General features: G+C 37.8%; 1 protein-coding gene across 1 annotated transcript; it reads right to left on the reverse strand.

Moving 5' to 3' along the window:
- Positions 1 to 984: 984 nt before the first annotated feature.
- On the reverse strand, positions 985 to 19,389 carry LOC149028861 (uncharacterized). Its single transcript, XM_089139238.1, has 6 exons — positions 19,152 to 19,389; positions 17,792 to 18,839; positions 17,522 to 17,691; positions 2,865 to 2,901; positions 2,557 to 2,624; positions 985 to 2,415 (listed from the first exon to the last, which is right to left on the reverse strand). Exons 1-6 carry the CDS (start codon positions 19,250 to 19,252, stop codon positions 2,025 to 2,027), a joined length of 1,815 nt encoding a protein of 604 aa, XP_088995364.1. The 5' UTR covers positions 19,253 to 19,389; the 3' UTR covers positions 985 to 2,024.
- Between the last annotated feature and the right edge of the window lie 350 nt (positions 19,390 to 19,739).

A 19,739-nucleotide genomic window follows, 5' to 3' on the forward strand; every position in this document is an offset into this window, starting at 1 on the left:
CTCCTTTTCTCTATATTACACTTAATGAGAATACTTCACATGGTATCAGCCTTTTACCAAGGATGATTTCTCTTGTACGAAGCATCTGTATCTAACTTTCTCTGGAACATAGTTCTGAGATTTTGGTTTCTTGAAAATTCATATCTGAATCTTTTTTCGTCGAAATTTTCTGTTTTGTATTTGCGATGTGAGCTTACTTGTTTGAGTTTCTTGCTTCAAGATGTAGGGATTCCTCAGCATCAACTTGCAGACTTGTTCGCTAAAACCTTACCTTGGGGAGAGTTTGAGGGCCTTTGTTCCAAAACTATGGTCTGCGTCAATTTTGAGGGGGCTGTTGAGGCATCATATGCATCTACCCATATATATATATAGTGACACACGGCATCTTATCTCATCTTATGGTTTAGGTTTCTTACATTCTCTTAGATGGACAAAATTCAACCTGGCTGTTGTAGGATTTTCAAATACTGGATGACAACGAACAAAGGAATTCTTTTGGTAATCGACATTCGAAGAACTGGCAAATTAAGGGCTGGAAGCTTTCAGAGTTCATTCCTTTACCTCAGACCATGCACGGCCTTGGCAACTTTTGTCTTCTTTTCCTAGGTTGAACTCACTCTTGAAAAAAATTAATCTTGGTAAAGAGCATGTTCGTGCTAAGCCAAGTTCTATCTTCTGGAGCTAACAAAGATCATCATGGTGTAGTTCTTCTACCAATGGAAAGGGCCGTGCAGATATCATTAATGTTTAATGTTCTATTTCTTCTATAAATTTTTCTAATAAAAAATATGATATTTAGGAAAAATGGAAAACTTTTTTTTTTTTTTGGTAGAAAAATGGAAAACAATTTAATGTCACAGCAACTCTCTATATCTATTTTCTGATCCAAAAAAAAAAAAAAAAACTCTCTATATCTATCAAGTTGCTATTATAAGGCTAGCTATGATTTTTCGCATCATTTAAAAACGATGCCCGGAACGAACGTACAAGTTGACCCTTCAAAGTCCAAAGTAGTAAGAAAACCACGGATTTCTTGATCAGACGAGGGGTTCTTACTGAGTCGCTGACAACAAAAAGATATCTCTATTAGGAGTTGAGATTCTTTACCTGGCCGGGCAGAAGAAGATTCTATTCCCTTCATACCCTCCACCAAACCAAACCAAACCAAACCAAACCAAACCAAACCTTCAAAGGGATCTCCTAAACATGTAATATGTAGTGGAGGCGTATATGAGAGAGACACAATTCTCCACCTGTCCTGATGGGAGATACAGTGATTCAACACATTACGTCTTTACACCAAAAGAAAAGAAAAAAATGAAACATCAGTACCCATTCAACATTCAACATCCAACCACAACAGACATCTTTTCTCCAAAAATATATAACACAAACAAGGCATCTAAATGACACCAGGGGTGACCTGTTCCTCTTAAATGTCTAGTTATTCAAACCCAAATGATTGATGTAAGCCTCAAACCTCAGGTTGAAGGCAGATTGGACACGTTAAAGACTCTGCTCTTCGAAACTGAGTTGGATCCAAGATTAAGTGAACCCACAAGACCACATCTCCTATCCTAATCTTGACTTTCACCAAGTGTAGCATCAAATGCCACCATCCTTCCCCAAGTAAAAACCCTATCTATCAGAGACAATCCTTCAATCATCCAACAATAAAAATTGTCAGTCGATCTTATGTATTCTTCAAAATAAACTCCAGAACAGAACAAACTGAAAATGGTGAGGAAGCTGATAACAGACTCACCCAACAATCTGAAGTCAAAACCATCTTTTAAAATCATCTTTCAGCTTGAAAATTTCTCAGATCATCATGTGCAATTGAGAGAAACCAGCTGCCGTTCATCTCTATCAAATGCCCAATGCAATAAATCTAAGTAAAAAATTGCCACTTCTATGCTCTCATACTTAGTAACCATTGATCTGACGCCTTCGCGTAGGCCCTGAATGTAAGTCTCGAGTATCAGTCAACCGAGAAAATGGTGTCTGGTTCCGGCCAGGCTGACTCATCTGGCCAGACAACTGGTCAGCTGCCTTACCATCAGAGATTGACCTAGAGAATGCTTGCGCAAGCTCCAAGGCTGTAGCTGCTTTCCCATAGCGTAAACCTGGAGCATCATCTGGAGCTGGTTTAGCCTGCTCGATAGGTTTGCGCCATGTCTCAGGCTCAGGCGTCGTTCCTGCTGCTTTTCAGTCTCTTTAATATTCCTCCGGTTCTCATTCCGCCAAGAACCCCTCTGCATCTCCGTTTTCTCATTACCTAGTTGGTGGTCCTTCCTCCCAGAATCCCTTCCAATTCTTTGATCAAGCATGAAATTCTCAACCCTGTCACCAGATCTGGCAGTGGGGACTGCAACCTCAGGCTTTGTTTCACTCTTGTTAAGTTCATGTTTAACCCTTCGTGCCAAAATATGAAGTTAGAGAAAAGCCAACTAAATATAGGGTCAATCTCTAGGATCAGTTAAATATTACGGGCATGAACATTTTGTCCGATACGCATGTTCAGAAAAAATCAACAACGCAAGAGACCACTACTACCTCGAAGGTTGTTGAGTAGTGTCAAAATTGCTAACAGCTACATCATCAATACCACGCTCCTTAAGAACCTAATACAGATGATACAAACATGAGATATGGGGGGAAAAAACCTAGCTTACAAAGAGAACATCACCAATAAAGTTAGCTAATAGATGGGGTAAATCATAGAATTCAGTTAATTCACACCACCCAAAAAAACGAAACCTTGAATAACAACCAAGATGCAGAATTTCATTTGAGAAAAACTAAAATAATTGTGTAGACTTGTATCCTTGACCATCTAATTATATGAGGTTAAAACAGCTTACAAATTCTCGCGGGCGAGCACCACCAAACAATGCCTTCCTGCATCAACAAAAAAGATGTATCAAGAAAGTAACCAATTGCACCCGTAGCTCACAGTTTTGACACTAACAAATAATAGTAAACCTATTCGAGGAGCTTGAGGTTTAAATTGCAACACATACAAATATGCATATTTATCAGGGTAGCCAGGTGACCAAAGCAACGGAGTGCCCATGTGACAAGGCATACACCAAGGCATAACACTCCCGTGTGTTATTTCCATTTAACATTATTTTGTTAGTTACAGCACCTTACTCAAAATCAAAATTAAGGCACATCAAGTCATTAAAAATCAACATACAACTAGAGAGCAGCTGAACTGAAGAAACAAGCTATTGCAAGTTGAAACAATCAAAACATACAGTGGATTCTTTTGGGTAGATTCATAATGTTCTCTGAATTGGTCACTGTCATGGTATACCTAGTCTCATATTTGGTTTCACCTGTCCTTAGAAGACATGATCATATACCTGAAATGAATTAAACTGCTCTTGATTTCGAGAAAGTACATGTTCACTACAAAGTTTGATAGCTTATATGATCTTATTCTCAGATGAGACTATTTGTATTAGGTAGAGAACACAAACAGGTCTCCAAGAAATCCAAAGCTGCTTAAATATGATTCCTATTGAAGGAGTTATGCTCCAGTCAAACCCTATCCAATGTGCTCAAATGCTGTAAGAATCTCTATGGAATGAAAATATTTTGTATCAGATATCAAAATAAATGAATAATTTACTATACTTCAGGAGTTTAGGGATGTATTTAGTGTTGAGAGAAAACCCAAAGCATGAAAGTTGAAAATTTCACCTACTGCCAAAAACGTAGTTTTTGTTGTTGAATTGGAAGGTTCACTTTCTGTCCTTTTCGAGTCCTACTTTTCAACTATTGTTATTGATTTCAAACACGGGGGTATTTTCTTATTATGAATAATAACTTAGGTAAATGGATTCATTTACTTCAAATACTTGAGGCAACCGACGACAAATTTGACAACTACGATAATACGACAATCATAGTTATCAAGGAGATGCCTATGAAGTAAGTCTTGGTGACCAACTGCTCTTTTTGGAAAGGAACTATGGTTGCGTAGGCAAGGCCTTGATGCCTTGTTATGTTTATGACCCGAATTCTTGTATCTGACTTCGACGATGGACCCGCACCGACGTATTTTGCTGGGCAACCCGAATGACCTATTTTTGGAGATTTGTGATAAAAGCGGAGGGCTTGGGCACAGAGCTGATCACTGATCTTGGTCTATGGAGGGGGCATGGGGGTGTAGCCCCGTGGTACGGTACAATCTGACCCGATGGATCAACCGGTTTACGCAACTGGAGTCTATATATGTACCTTCTATTATGAGATTATTGAGAGATTTTGATTTTTCAATTTCGGGTTTGGGAGAGAGTTCCTATAACGCCATTTTTGGCAACTAGTTGTGAAATCTCCATTGTTTCTTTCTACTACATAGTTCGCTCATGGACATAGCACACCGCATTGGGGTATAAACCACGTTAAATCTTTGAGTGTTTTCAGTTTATTTCTGTTTCAAATCGTGATTTTGTGGTGTTCATTTAACAAATTGGTATCAAAGCTCTTGGTTGTTTTCGATCTATACATCCAAGGTTTCTATATCAACGAAATACGGTATTGAACATCAATTTCAATTTATGGCAAGTTCAAATATTGGCGGTTCTTACTCAACAATAAAGGAGGCCATACTTGGGAAGACGAAGAAACCTCCAGCTATGTCTGAAGACGATTAGAATGATATGGATGATTGAGCCCTCACCACTATTTAGTTATGTCTATTGAATGAAGTCCTGCAAGAAGTTCTCTCAAAGAACACAACGGCAAAATTGTGGTCGACACTAGTAAGTTTGTCCCGCACAAAGTCCCTCACTAACAGCTTGAGGTTAAAGCAGCAGTTATGTACTTTGCATATGGGTGAAGGCACTTCTCTCAAATCTCATATTGCTACTTTTAACTCTATCGTTCTTGATCTCGCAAAAGATAGATGTTAAAATTTAAGATGAAGATTTAGCCCTATTATTGTTATGTTCATCGCCTCCGTCAAACAAACACTTTAGATACACTGTGATCAACAATAGAGAGACCATCTCAGTTGCGGATGTCAAAACGAATCTTCTGAGTAAACAGAAAATTGATGATGAATTGACAACAACCAAATATGAGGGTGTTGGTTAAATGGTTAGGGGCAAAACTATTGAGAGGAATTTAGACAATGACAAGAAGAAATCAAAATCAAAGAAAAAAAAGTTGACCTGTAATTACTACAAGAAAAACAGGGCATATCAAATCAAAGTGCTACAAGATTTAGAACAAGCAGAAAGTAAGTGGTTGTGCCAACCAACAAAAGAAGAAGAAAAAAAGCTCTGCAGAGGCCAGTGTTGTTGAAGATGGGAGTGATTCTAAGATGTAGTTGGTGTTTGATGACAGAATCAAATCACAAGATGAACAGATCCTTGATTTAGAGCTCAATTCCAAAATGACCAACAATTAAATTTAGGTATGGCTTTGTAGAATAAATTGTGATATAAAAAATAAAATCAAGAAAAAAATATTATGTACAAAATATTAAAAAAGCAGCTGCTTTAGCGTCTAAGTAGCAATAAGGCGACAAAGCGGTAGTGCCTGGGCAAAAAATAATAGCACGTCAATTAAGCGGTTCAAAACAAGGTGGTTGAAAAACCGCCTTGCCGCCTAGGCCGACACTTTGACAACCATGCCCTACCCTAAAGCTATGGCGGCTGCAGCTGGAGTTGCTATGTGTGAGCGACTTTCAATGATCCTGACATGCTACCACCTAACATTAGAGAAGTAGGACTAGAAGGAGGCCTAGGACGGAGTTGGAGACCCATTAGCTTTGATGGTCTATGATCAGCTAGCATGCGGCCTTACTAATAATTTCCTTGCTTGGTTTTTTGCTTGCTTTGCAATACGAGCCTCATACAAAGCCGTGCCCCTTTAATATAATGAGAAGAGGAGGGGCCGCCCTCTTTTCTGCTTATGCGATTGGGGACAAAGGACGAAAAGCTTGTGCCAATTCAAGTTGATGGAGTAGACTGGGTAGGTTGGCTAAATACCTATTGGGTTAGCTGAATGCTATTTCATGGAAAAAAGCAGCAGTTATTCCAGTGGCTTCCTTCAAAAAGGTTTCAAATAATCATTTGAAGGATTATATCGTCACATCATAAAGCAAAATAGCCCCAAAAATTATTGCACCTTTACCATGGTTGAATCCCACAAACAAACCAAAGGGTCTATATTCTCTGTTGGTGCACCACAAAACTCATAATCAATTAGCACCTATGGATCATCCAAAATATATTTGTTATCCTCTCTTCATTATCCAACTGTATAGAATACGTAAAAGTTGGGTTGAGCCTTGTATGTTCTTCAAAATAAAGTAACAGACTTCCAGCTTTGCCTTGAGCTAAATCACACTAACAGTTGGTTTGAAAATAACATTGAAGATCTTTTTTGGTGTATCTAAGGTTTTCTCTACCAATGGCCTGCATACTGAACAAATTAAATGCTAACTTGCTCCAATTCCAAACATCTCAAGCCAAATCAATTTCGGTAGCTTAGTTACCAGAAATTGAACATTGAGACCGCATCAAATGTACAATGTTTCTGTGTGAATAAGATGGCTGTGATGTTCAACGAAAGCACAAAATTCATAATGTCTCTACCAATAGCCTGCATACCCAACAAATTAAACGCTAACTTGCTCCAATCCCAAACATCTCAGCCAAATCAATTTCAGTAGCTTAGCTACCAGAAACCAGAAATTGAACACCAAGACCGCATCAAATGTACAGTGTCTTCTGTGTGCATAAGATGGTTGTGATCAACAAAAGCACGACATTCATACTGTCCGTCACCCAATTTGATATGTTTATTCTTGTTTGATAGCCAATTCTAGTATCTAAACAATGTTCCATTACCACCTTAACTTTTTTATCCAACCGAAATCCTTCTTTATTACATACAAATCGCCTCTACACGATGATACTCTTATCTTCCTTACTCCTATATACAAATGCTTGTCTTGAAAACCAATAGTTTACCCATATAGGTTATAAAATCATGAGTTTTATCATCTGACCTAAATGTCATATTAATTCGGGGCTTATATTTATGTTGATCATCATCCATATCCAACCAACTGTAAGTCTGTAACAACCCACTACAAAGATTCATTTAAAATGCTACACAATTTTTTTTACTATAAAGATGTTTGTATCATTCCTATAGAGTCAAAGAATGTGTTTGTATCATTCCTATAGAGTCAAAGAAGGTGTTTATATCATTTCTATATAGTTAAGAAGGTGCGTGTATCATTTCTTTAGTAGAATCATCAAAAGAACTGGGAATTCCCAATTAAAAACTAATGTACAACTCCAACAAATGCTTTTCTTTTGCAAGAGGAAGCATGGGATGCATATAAGTTACAGCATTTAGTACAATTTTTTCAAGTGCCTAAGTAATCATGTAGTTTGGTACAAATTCTTTATATGTTACAGTATTTTGTATGTTCTTGTTAAATACCAACACAATAACATCTTTGTAGTCTATATAGATGTATTTATCACCTAACACTATACCATTTTCTTTTCAAAAATCTGGAAAAGAAAGAGCAACCATAACGAGGTACTATCACCCAAAAACATACTACTGTCATTTGCAAAGCTAAACCAAACTTTTTCTCTTAAACTGGAAATGAAAAGACAATCGTGAATTGTATTTGTTGCCTAAAATCATTCCAATATCTCTTGTAAAGCTGGAAAGGGAGGGTAGTTACAAATATAGCAACCTATCTACACTATGTAATTCTAAAGCATATAATTAAAAAAGAAAAAAGAAAAAAAAAATCAAATCAAAGAAGCATTAGAACGTAAATAATCACTTAACAATCACCTTCTAGTTGCAAAAAACAAAAAAGAGGTTGATTAAAAGAGAATATGTAAGATGAAAAAGGGAAGAACCTGCAATGTTGAAGAGTTGCAGCAGTTAGGGTGAAGAATCGTGGAGTTGAAGGGATTCTTTACCTAATGGAGTTTCTCACTAAGCAATGCTAGGGTTCACACCAAGCCTTCACGAAGATCCACGAGATAGGGTTCCAGCAGCAAAGCAGCTTTCATTCTCTCCATTATTGTTTTTATTTTTTTTTTTCTCCTTGCCGTCCACAAGTGAACGATCAACTAGTTTCATTTCAAATGAACTTTGGTTGGTTTTGTTCAAGATAAGCCAGTTACAGTTTGGTTTGGATCAAGTTAAGAGGGTTCATTTCACTTAAGATATCTCAATCTACACGTTTCATTTGAGCAGCTGAGATAACTTGGACCCTAATTGGCGCAATCCTAGCCACATGCACCAGGCGCACCCCCACGTAGGACACATCAGCCTAGTAAGATTCAATCATTACCCAAATCAACTGAGATCAGCACTAGCAGAATCCAAGGAACAGGTTCAAGATCAGGTCAAGATATATCAATGAGAGGTTTTAATAGGGTCAGACTGGAGTTTTGGTCAGTATGGCAGTGACCTAAAATTTCAGGGTAAAAAAGGAAAAAGACAGAATATGAGAGGGATGATCAATTTTAAAGGGGTGGTGGCCTTTGCCCAAAACAGAGTTGGAGTTTGGTTTACATCTATTTTTGCAGTACAATAAGAAGAGTGACACTAACAATAAAGAAAAGAGGCACCACAGAGAACCAGACCTAAGAATGCATAACATGAACCAACATGCTTGACCAAGGCTTACACAAAGTACTCTAATAGGCAAACTGTTACATTCTTTATATTTATCACTTGTTTTCAATGGCTATAATATCAATAAGCAAAACCACCAGTTTCTCCTACATAACTGAATATATTAACCAAACCTAACTGGGAAACTAAATATCAGATCTCTTGCGTAAGTCAACTTCCTTGATAAAATTAAATTGCAAGTTTTCAAAATAAACCCATTATCTTGTTAATGCATCAGTTATACTGTGAATGGACTTTGTCTACTCAATCAGAAATATGCGATCCAGACCACAGTTATGAAAAGAATGGTACCCTTGGAACTCAGGTTTCTAAATTCCAAGGTTCCCCATTCAGGCTTCTGGTCTCTCAGTATCCCCTGCAATTCAATCATCCTACTGGTGAACTTCCTTTTCTCCCTCTTTGGATCCATTCATATTTAGATGGTTCAGGGTACAATCTATAGGACAACCTGCCCCACCTCCAAACATTCATGAAGAGAAGACCTTCAATTGCCACCACACCTTGCTATTATGTTAACAAAGTCTAGATACACAGAATAAATACCAATGACGAAAAAGCAATAGATTTTCAATCACACTAGGAACATACAAAGGTCAATGACTTTGAGAATTGGGTTGATGGATTCCAAATTCAGTGAACTCACAGTGTATTGGAGTCTGGGATGATTACAGTAGAACATACCACCACTGTTTTGACCAACCACCCAAAAGCATTATGAAATGCAATCAGAGCCTGAATTAGACCATGCAGGACCCAAAAACTAGAACTTTTAGACAGTTTTGTTTTCCACCCTTGGTTCCAGACTGGCTTTGTGTCAGAAAAATCGGTAAATTACGTCCACCCAACCTAGGTGTAACAGAAATCAGATAATCAAGTGAACAAGAATGGTGGCAGTGGCATTCACTAGCCATGTGGCCATCTGGGTGTGGGAAATGTAAAGCTAATATCAAGGACAACTTAACCCCATCTAAATCCCAAATCAAAAAAAATCAGGATTAAAACAGAATTTGAAGCCTATGTTATGCAAATCCAAGTATCCACATATGCTAGGACAGGATCAAATAGGGCCCCCAGCAGTTAAATTAGTAATTTCAGTGTAATTGGATCGTAATACAGAGAGGCACAACGATAACTTAAGTCAGTTTATGAGCAATAAATTAGGTCCACAGTTAGGGTGCTGTTAAGTTGTTAGGATAGATGCCAGTTAAGCAGTTAAGTGTGCTATTAAAGTCAAATTTGGTAACTAAGAAGTCGTTGGAAGTAGGTAGGATAGTTACACTATAGTTAAGATAATTGTACTCTTTGTAATCAATTAGGCTTCAAGCCTATATGAACCTTGATTGAGGAAAGCATTACACAGTATTAACCAGAATCTGCTGCGCTTTGGATTTTGACTCAGCTTGCTGCTAGAAAGATCAAATCCTGGGAGAAGTTTCAAGGTGCAAAGATGATGACCTGCCTCCTACTCATGGGAGGAGTAACTCTTGAGATATTACCGAGATACAGTGAGATATCTCTCTTTTTCTATTTAGCATGACAAGAAGATGTGTGGGCTGAAAAGATGTGCTTCATACAGAGGGTCCCAAACCTCGACTCTCAAGTTGTAACTTTGATGATTGGGGTGATCATTTGAATTTTGTAACCTGAACTATGAACATGTGCAATATATTAAACTTGTTTAAAATTTGAACTTTGAGCATTAATGTATGAGTATATGACGTGTACAATAGGCCATCTTAAGGTTTCGCTTTCGGTATGGCTGTTTCCCACTTGAGATCCGAAGTGGAAGTCACATTTACACCATTCTTTCATAAACCCGAGGACATCCATGTGTCCAGAAGGGCTGAAATAGGCTTGTCAGAAGGTTTCAACCCCAAGTAACCCGTAATATCCCTCAGGTTGGAACCTCAAGTTGAGGAAAAATTCCGCCAACTTAGCAAGATCTCAAACCAATTCTCTTTTTTGAGTGGGTGAGATAGGCCTCGAGATCAAGATCGAGATCTTGAACCATGCTCCTACTGTGGAATCAGCCTACATTCAGCATCCATTATCCGGGCAACATCCCAGCCCCCTTCTTTCCCCTTAAATATTCCATTTTTTCTGAAACCAGAAACCCACCATTGAGCCCTACATTCAACCAGCCCCCCCCCCCCCCCCCCCAAAAAAAAAAAAAAAAAGCTGAGGAAAACCCTCAAACTTCATACACATTCATATTCCCCTTCCACTAACCTGATCTTCAATCTAAATCACACCTGAATCTGAAAATTAACTCTGATTCTTGAATTTCTGTAAATCAAGAAACAGAATGACTTCTAACAAGCCATTCAATTTAGCGAAAACTGGTTAAGTATTTTCCTTACTATAATCCCTACACTCAGTCCTAGTTGCAGCCATAGAACAAAATTGCTTCCCATTTTGGGAACCTCAAAACAAAAAACTAGGGGACCGAAAAAATTCCCAAGTTTCGATTGAAACTGTCGAAATTTTGTCGAAACTTGTTTCAACTCAGCTAGATCAACTGGTTCATGAGAGAAAAAAAAAAATTCCCAAATTTCGTGGGAAACATGGGAAATTTCATGAAAACTTGGAAAATTTCGTGGAAACCAAAGACTTTTTCCTACATGTTTTGTAGTTTTCCCATATTTTCAATTTTTTTGTTTCTTTCATATTTCCTCAAATACCCCCTCCATTAGGACTTCCCTATCCAAATTGCATATTCCCTCATACTGGTTATCTTAGGCATATTGATGACCAGACTTATAAAGTTACGAGTTGTCGATTACATTGACAACCATAGGTATAAAATGTCATGGGATGTCTATGTTTGTTGGTTGGAAGAGGGGATGTTATAGGCATAGTACTACTCGACTTATAGGATGGATCCACCGACGCACTCCTCTTGGCACTGAGTTGTACTTTCCTTTTATTGTCAGTTACTTTGTATTTAATGTTTTGAAGTTAGAAATTATATATTAAATGTTATGTACTTAAGCAGTTAAGTTTATAGTGTACTTCTCGAACAATTCTACATTGATTTTTTGTACATTAAAATATGGTAGGATCTTGCTGCCATGAAAAACCGAGATCTCAATTGAGATATGCCATTTTTTAGACGTCAACTCGGTAGCCCATCTCGGTGGATTTTAGTGTCCCAGTTGGGCTAAAACTTGGTATTTAAGGCCTTGTTTGAAAACACACTAGTGGCCTTGGATTTGTGAGAAAACAGCCGCAAGTATGATTTCTAAGTCTACCCCCACGATATGAAACCGAAATGCTATAGGATTAGAGAATGCAAGGTTATATAACATGTAATATAAAACCATTAAGGAAAATAAATGAAAATCAAGTGTATCAAATACATCAAATAACTTAAATGTCATCAAGATAACATTCAAATGAGTATTACAATCTTGACTTTCGAGAATAGAATGATAAAAGTATACAACCGTTAGAAGTTCTATATAAGTCATTAACGCATAAGTTCATAAGACAAGTAGAGGATGATTGAGCTTCCTTTGATGTTGTAGACGTGCTAAGAGTAGTTGCAAGTGAAATTCTGGCTAAAATCCGCAAAAAATTGGGCAAAAATTAAGAGTTCCAACAAGATATGGTGAGATTTGGGGCGAGATATGGCGAGATATAGCGAGATATGGCGAGATCTCGGGCGAGATCCCATTTTGCAGATCTTGACCTTGATCTTGTCTCGGTTTATGAAAAAACCGAGATCTCGTCGAGATATCTCACGAGATCTCGGCGAGATATCTCACGAGATCTCGGCGAGATATCTCACGAGATCTCGCCGAGATATCTCACGAGATCTCGGCGAGATATCTCACGAGATCTTGGCGAGATCTCCCACCATGCATTAAATGACATATTTACATTGACTTTTTTAGCAAAATATAGCCAATGTGTTCTTTATACTCTAATTAGCTTAAATGCAGAGTCCCACCCTAAAATACTCCCTAAAACCCGTCGAAACTTCATGTTGAAACTTGCACAAAAAAGTCCCGAATCTCCTCGAAATTTCCCAGCTTCCCACCTAGGTTTTTCCCATTTTCACCTAGTCGAAACTTGAGTTTCCCTCAAATTCTTTTCTATGGTTGCAGCCTAATCTGAAACCTAAAACCTATCCGAACACATCTCAAGAAATCATTCCATATTCCCCCATTCAAAAAGTTTACCCTTCCACCTGAAATCCCAACCCTAAATTTTTTAAAACCCAAACTAAACCTCCCATTTGAGATCACCTAGCTTAATTGCATTAAGCATCCCCTACCATAGTCACAACCATGGTTCAAAATCTCGTATCGGTACATCTTGACCTTGGCGAGACGAAACATGGTCCAAAACAAGAGTCGATCAATTGATTGAATCTTGACAAAATCTCAAGAAATATTCAGAGATTTCAGTGAAATCTCACCAACCTCAGAAATTTCAGCGAGATTTTTAAAAATTTCAAGGGGTTGTATAGTATAAATTTTAATTAGTAATTCTTAAGTTATAATTGAGACTTGACTACTTCTCAACATTTGTTCTTGCATTTATATTAAAGTTTCAATATTTTCTTGTATATATATTCATGTTTAGATTTGTGAAAATACATGATCCAGTTTCGCACACAAGAGGCAAGAGAGCATACCCAAAGCAAAGCTTCAATACATCAATCATTAAAATCTTCACTATTGTGAGCCGTTACCAGCCAATTACATACTTACAGAGTAAATCACAACCAAAATGGAAACTCCAATTACTAAGGCTATCTTTGATATCATTTTTTTTCCTTTTGATTTTACCAATTTTCCAAAAATTAATGGCAATTTTTTTTTTGGGGGGGGGGGAATACGAAATCATTCAGCAACAATTAGAGATGATAAGAGCAAGGAAGAAATTTCGACCGAAACAGGAATTTCGAACTTGCAAAAGGCCGAAATTTCGATGTTTCGGTCGAAATTTCGATCGAAACTGGACACTTTTTATGAAAATTGGAACTTCAATTTCGGGCCTCATATGGACTCAAAATGATTTGGATTCTTGTATACTACCTATTTCAAGCATAATAAACACAATGGAACTAGTATTTTGTAAAAAACAAAACTATTGAAAATTTATCATTCAAGTATACTAACAAATGACCGGTTCTGACAAGTGCAAACTGTATTGCATACATGCATAGAATCAACAACATACATGAATTGTTTGGTAGAATGGTTACATATACAACAAGTCAACAAAATAAAATGACCGACTAGATCAAGTGATGGTGTCTCAAATATATTAAGCTAAAGCCTATATATCATATATACATAAATAAAAATACATAATTTTAGAAAATAATTATTAAAATAAAAAAATGAAAAAATGGTAGCAAATAATAAAAAGATAAATTTAACAAAACACAATTATAGATAATAGTCCTAGGCTAAACATATATTAATTTCAAGGCAATACAAGATCATTTACGGCATGAACAAAACAAAAATTAAAAAAGGGGAAGTTTGGAACTGTTGGGTGTGGCTCATGCTTCACATTCTATTGTTGCTGGAGTTTCCTTTGTAGCTGTTGTGGCTTAGGAGATGTTTGGAGGCAAAAAATGAGCAAAAGTGGTGTTTGAAGGCAAAGGAGTAGTGAAAATTGGGTGAAAAGGGATAGAAATCAACAAAAACTAAGGAAAAACATGTTGGAATGCTGATATGTCGAAATTTTGGTCGAAATGGTTGAAATTTCGGTCGAAATGGTCGAAATCTCCGAAATTTCGGTCGAAATTTGACACTTTTTCGAAATAATTGAAATTTCGTTTCGTTTTTTAAAAATGCAGACATTTCGACAATTTCGGTCGAATTTTCTTCTATGGATAAGAGTATGAAATGTGAAATCATTTGGTAATAACCCTAAGTAATTATTACAATACTTTGACACAATAGGGAAGGTATTCTCCCTTCCCTCATCTTCCGTATTAATTCCTTTGCAAAAGCCTAGCAGAGAAATCTGTTCCAGATCTGGTTCTCAGAATTCAAGCCATCAGAGGTTTCTTGCAGCAATTCCTGCAAAGCTAGTCCTGAAAAGAATCAAACATCTTACCCCCCACCAGGAAAAAAAAGCATCCAGAGTAGCATTCTGATGTTAGAATGGGCAGTCAAGAGTGCCATTTATTTCACCCAATAAATGAGAACTCAAACAGAAGCTGTCTTCTTTTGTTATACGATGATAGTCTAGACAGGGACACCCACCCACGGCCATGTCCACCAGTCAGTTTCTTCACTAAAGTTGAGTGAAATCCTAAACCAAATGATTTCAAAAGTAGAGATTCAGAAGAGGGGAATAGCTTTATGCATGATCCCCGTCCACTCATCAAAGCCACGGATTAAAAACCTCACTTGATTGCTATAAATGGCAATTGCTTGGTGATCCTACACTTGTGCTTATGGTACCATTCCTTTCCCTGAGTTTGACAGAACTCACCATTCCAACCACAACCATGTTCATGGGAAGATGGTAACAAGTGTAATATGGGGGACGAATCAGAAGAGGGTATATAAGAAATTATAAAAGAGTAGACATTTGCCGCTCGATACCCATATTATATCCATTAGAAACATGTGGGTTGTAAACACAGTGCAATAACAAGTAAAAATGATCTTCACCAAAAAATCAAAAGCAGGTTTCAACATATTTTTTATTTTTGCATTTTCTTTTCAGCCTTCTATAAATAGAAATAGGTTCCGTAAACAGTACCAAGTACAACCAAAAACGTTTTTTGGGGTAAAAAGCAAAAACAAGAATCATACTAAAGCCAGCCAGAAAGAGAAACCAGACTTTTGTGAGTTATTTAGCTTATATTCTCAGCAATAACAAAATAAAAGGTTACTAAAATTAAAAATGAGAAACTATTCGACATTATAATTCAGACCACATGCATAATAAAATAGGAACAAAACTTTAGAAACTATGAATAACATGAAATATAGTAACTAAATAAGATCTCATATCTTCTACAAGGCCTTCTCATAATCTGGTCTTGGGCCCCACAAGATCTTGTAGTATCATTAAGACAAAGACCTCTTAATTGAATGGTTTTAGCTGTTGACCCAAAAAAAAAAAAAAAAAAGACAAAGGGCTGTGACAAGAAAAAGACCTCTTCTGGGCCCATCTAGAAGACCCGCTAGACTGGATTGACTTGGTCCAGTTAGTCCATCTGACGCTGGTTCGGTTCACCCAAGTTCCAAATCTTGGGTATGGGAGTGGGTGAGCGGCGGGAAAAGGGAAATTTGTCTAAGGTAGCAAGGGACATACAATGTTAGCTGGCTTTTAACAAAAAGAAAGAAAAGTGTCATGTCCACTCATGTTTGTTGTGCAAAGTTTCCAGTCCAGACACAAAGGAGAACCTCCTTTTACAGAAGGAGAAAGACAAAGAAAACAAATACAAGAGACCCTAAAAAGCAACAAATCATCAACCAAATATCAAATGAGAAGAAGGGCAGAGCAATGGTGGTAATTCCCCAAGGCCCCACTGCTGAGAAGCATCACATGAACAAGAAAACCCAGATTGCAGAGAAGCATCGCATGAACAAGAAGGTAAGAAAGAGAGGTGACTCGACATATCCAAGTAGCAAAAGATGGTAAGAAAATACTTATTGTGAGCACACTGAAGATCAACCAGGTTTCCAATGAATGATAAACCTCAGGGCAATCAATTTTGAGTTTGGATTAATAAAAATAAAAAATAAAAACCTAAAAGAAAAAGACGGTATGATATATGTTTTCATCAGAAAATAATAATGTTGCAATCTCTCTACTCATTTCTCATTACCTCTTTAATGGACTACCATTTTCTTTATTATTGGTAGTAATTGAGACTTGAGAGGAGAGGCGTAGACAGCATGTGGAACCACTAATCCGTTAAGAAGGATGGGCATTTTAGCCATTTACTGAGTACTAATACGATATATACATGCTATACTGACTACAATCTGTTGGTCCAATGTTCAAACCACCGTGCCCTCAACGCAACTTCTAACTCATGAAAAACCTGCCCCAGTGGAATGACATTCATAAAATCCTTTCCCTCTCTTCTCCCTAGTATTTTTAATTGTTCAGCTATTCCACATTCCAGTTGGACTTTATGATGTAACTTATGGATTCTACACAACAACAAGCCTTGTCTGAACAGGAAAAAAATACACAAGCCTTGTCCCAACTAAATGGCATCGGCTATTTATCTCCCTATAATCGAAACGAAAAACAAAAAGTTGGAGTTCAACAAGTATATCAGAACTCATATCATTGACTTATTCATTCAAATGTATATTTCTTCGGATTTTGTATCCAATTTTATCTAAGGGCCTGTTTGGTTACATGAATCTAGAGATTTCAAATCTCTGGATTCATGAATCTGAGAATTATACCTGTTTGGTTGTAAAAATCTCTAGATTCATGAAATCTACAGATTCACGTTTTTAGTGTAAAAAGGTGAATCTGTAGATTTATGGGTAAGGGGTGAAATCCAGAGATTTCAAAAAAGCTATACAATTGTACATTCACAAAAATCATATCGATCAAATAAATTTTTAGGAAGAATTCACAGATTTCATTCCATAACCAAACACTTAATTTTATAAATTATAACTCCATAAATTTGAAGTCTATAGATTTGAAATCTCTAGATATTTGAAATCTCCAGACTCATGTAACCAAACAGGCCCTAAACTCATTTCATTCTAGCAAATAAGAGACTACAAACAGGAAAAATAGACATATATGGACATTTTTTATTGCAAAATTGAATAAAATGGGAAAGAAACTGCACGACAAGTTAACCAACCTCTCTCTTTCAACACTTTCTTCAGCTTGTTCTAGAGGCTGTGACCGGGGTTTTAAATTCAATTTGGGGCGATCAACTGTCTGGTTCCCCATTTCAGCACCAGCTGACCCTGGTTTTGGAGGATATACAGATGATTCATTGACATTTTCCACATGAACAGACTGGTATCCCTAGAATGAATAAATCAGCATGCTTACATTACAGTCATCTCAGAAGAGAATGCAGGAAAGCCTAAATAATTCATCCAAAAATACAAAAAACAAAAAATACCTGCTGCTTAAATTCCACAACTGGGGTTTCTGAACTCTCCAAAGGCTTTGACCTAGGAAGGAGCTTCAGCTTAGGCCTCTCAGACACTTCCAGAGGCACTGATACTTGAGCCGTGGACCCAGCAATTTTACCTTCAGTAGAAGCAGGCCGAACAGCATTGGGATGGATCAACAAACTATCTTTTACTTCTGGAGATATTGGTGACCTCGCCCTGTCTTTTGCCTCCAGATTCAAGGGAGATCTCACCCTCTCATAATCTGGTAATTCCCTCTCACTACCACGAGCACCATCATCAGAAATGCGAGCCCTTTCAGTATAACCTCCACGCGTTGCAAAGCAGTCACCCCTTTCACCGACTGGGGCGACACCGCTATGTGCATTGTAATCTTTCAAGTGAAAACCACCCTCCGCATCAGCGTATCTAATTACTTCAATATCAGGAGAAGGATGGGTCACATGCTTAGTTTGCCATCTTCCCGATGATACCTTCTCAAGGGCACTAGCTTGCGCAATCCTAGAGACAACGCCAGGACCAGACAAGTCAGCAGAAGGTACCGGCTCACACACACCAACAACCTCCTTCCTTGTCGCCCATGCATTTGGATGGGAACTAGCAGACGCCTGACCGTCGGTAACAGAAGCTTGGGTATGTGGGTTCATTCCCACGGAAACTGTTCCAGTTGATCTCCCTTGGAAGGAACTGGGAGCCAAACCTGATGAGTGAGAAACAGAGGTTGAAATATGTCCAGTGAGCTTCCCTACGGAGATAGAATCCAGTTTCTGTTCTGGACGATTAGGCGGAACACGGAGGCTTTCATCACTGACGGACCTACGCGGGACAGACGGGCCATCCAATGGCTTGCGTTCATCCTCATCGAAGTTCCGGCCGATGTGTGGAGGGTGCGACAAGAGAGAAGCTTTCTCGTCAAAAGTACGAGTCGCACCAGAAGATCCTGGTCGCGGACGATAATCGGATCTTCCCATATGATTTCCCCATGAGTTCGGCATCGGACGTTCGTAACCAGGACGATCGGTAGGTCTCAAAGTGCTGGAAAAAGGATATAAATTTAGAAGTAGAATAGCAATAAGAGATCTATCATGTACTGATGAACTAGAACAAAATGAATTTAATTTAAAAACAAGCAATGAAATATGAATCCCCTAAGTCGATACTATAATGCAACTGAAAGGAATTCACCGGAAGGAGAGAACAACAAAAATGATATGCTCTTCGAAACAAAATTTTGTAACAGAAAGAACAAAAGAAATACATTTTTTTTTTCTCCTTTTTTCTCTTTAAACTTTTGATCGATGCTTTTAAAGAAGATAAACAATGAAAGTAATACATTGAAGAACATACACTCCGGGAGCAGAAGGTAGCGGAAGATCAGAGGGAATGGAACCGCCATGAAAGTCTTTCAGCGTCATGGTGGAGCCGCCGAAAGCTTTCTTCTTCGACATCCTTCACTTCCGCCTCGCTCCTCTCGGCCTCTTCCCTCTTCGCTTCTTTCTTTTTTCAAGCGACGATCAGTGATGCCCTGAGTAATGCGTAATGCGCGCGAGAGAGAGAGTGCTCAAGAAGGAAGAGAGAAGATAAAGTACAGATTGGGTTCCCCTGCGTTAAAAGCAACCCGGTTTGGCAAAAAAAGCAATCCGTGAATGGTTCAGAGTTTATTTTAGTAAAAGTTCGAGACGTGCTGGTTTGCCTACTTCCCTGCCCGTGCATCTATTTTTCATTTTTTTTTTTAAATTAATATATGAGGTTCATATATTCTTTTATACATATAATTTAAATATATAATAAAGATTGGAACTCTTAAGTCTAATACTATGAAGCTATTATATTTCTTCTACTTCTAAATTAGCCATTATATTCAGCAAACCCATGGAATTCGACCACGCCTCTTCTGAAGTCACCTCAACTCACATGCAGAACTATGAGATCAGC

This window comes from Hakea prostrata, chromosome 1 (assembly GCF_041222555.1).
Source record: "Hakea prostrata isolate BN-2017 chromosome 1, UWA_Hpros_2, whole genome shotgun sequence".
In the NCBI taxonomy this organism is placed as follows: domain Eukaryota; kingdom Viridiplantae; phylum Streptophyta; class Magnoliopsida; order Proteales; family Proteaceae; genus Hakea; species Hakea prostrata.

Excerpts from the sequence above, each read along its gene's own strand:
- LOC149028861 (XM_089139238.1), bottom strand. The coding sequence starts at position 19,252 with ATGTCGAAGAAGAAAGCTTTCGGCGGCTCCACCATGACGCTGAAAGAC. Across the intron at positions 2,625-2,864 it reads GTGCTCGCCCGCGAGAATTT|GTTCTTAAGGAGCGTGGTAT; the intron begins GTAAGCTGTTTT and ends CATCTGTATTAG. Across the intron at positions 2,416-2,556 it reads ACTACTCAACAACCTTCGAG|GGTTAAACATGAACTTAACA; the intron begins GTAGTAGTGGTC and ends TTTGGCACGAAG.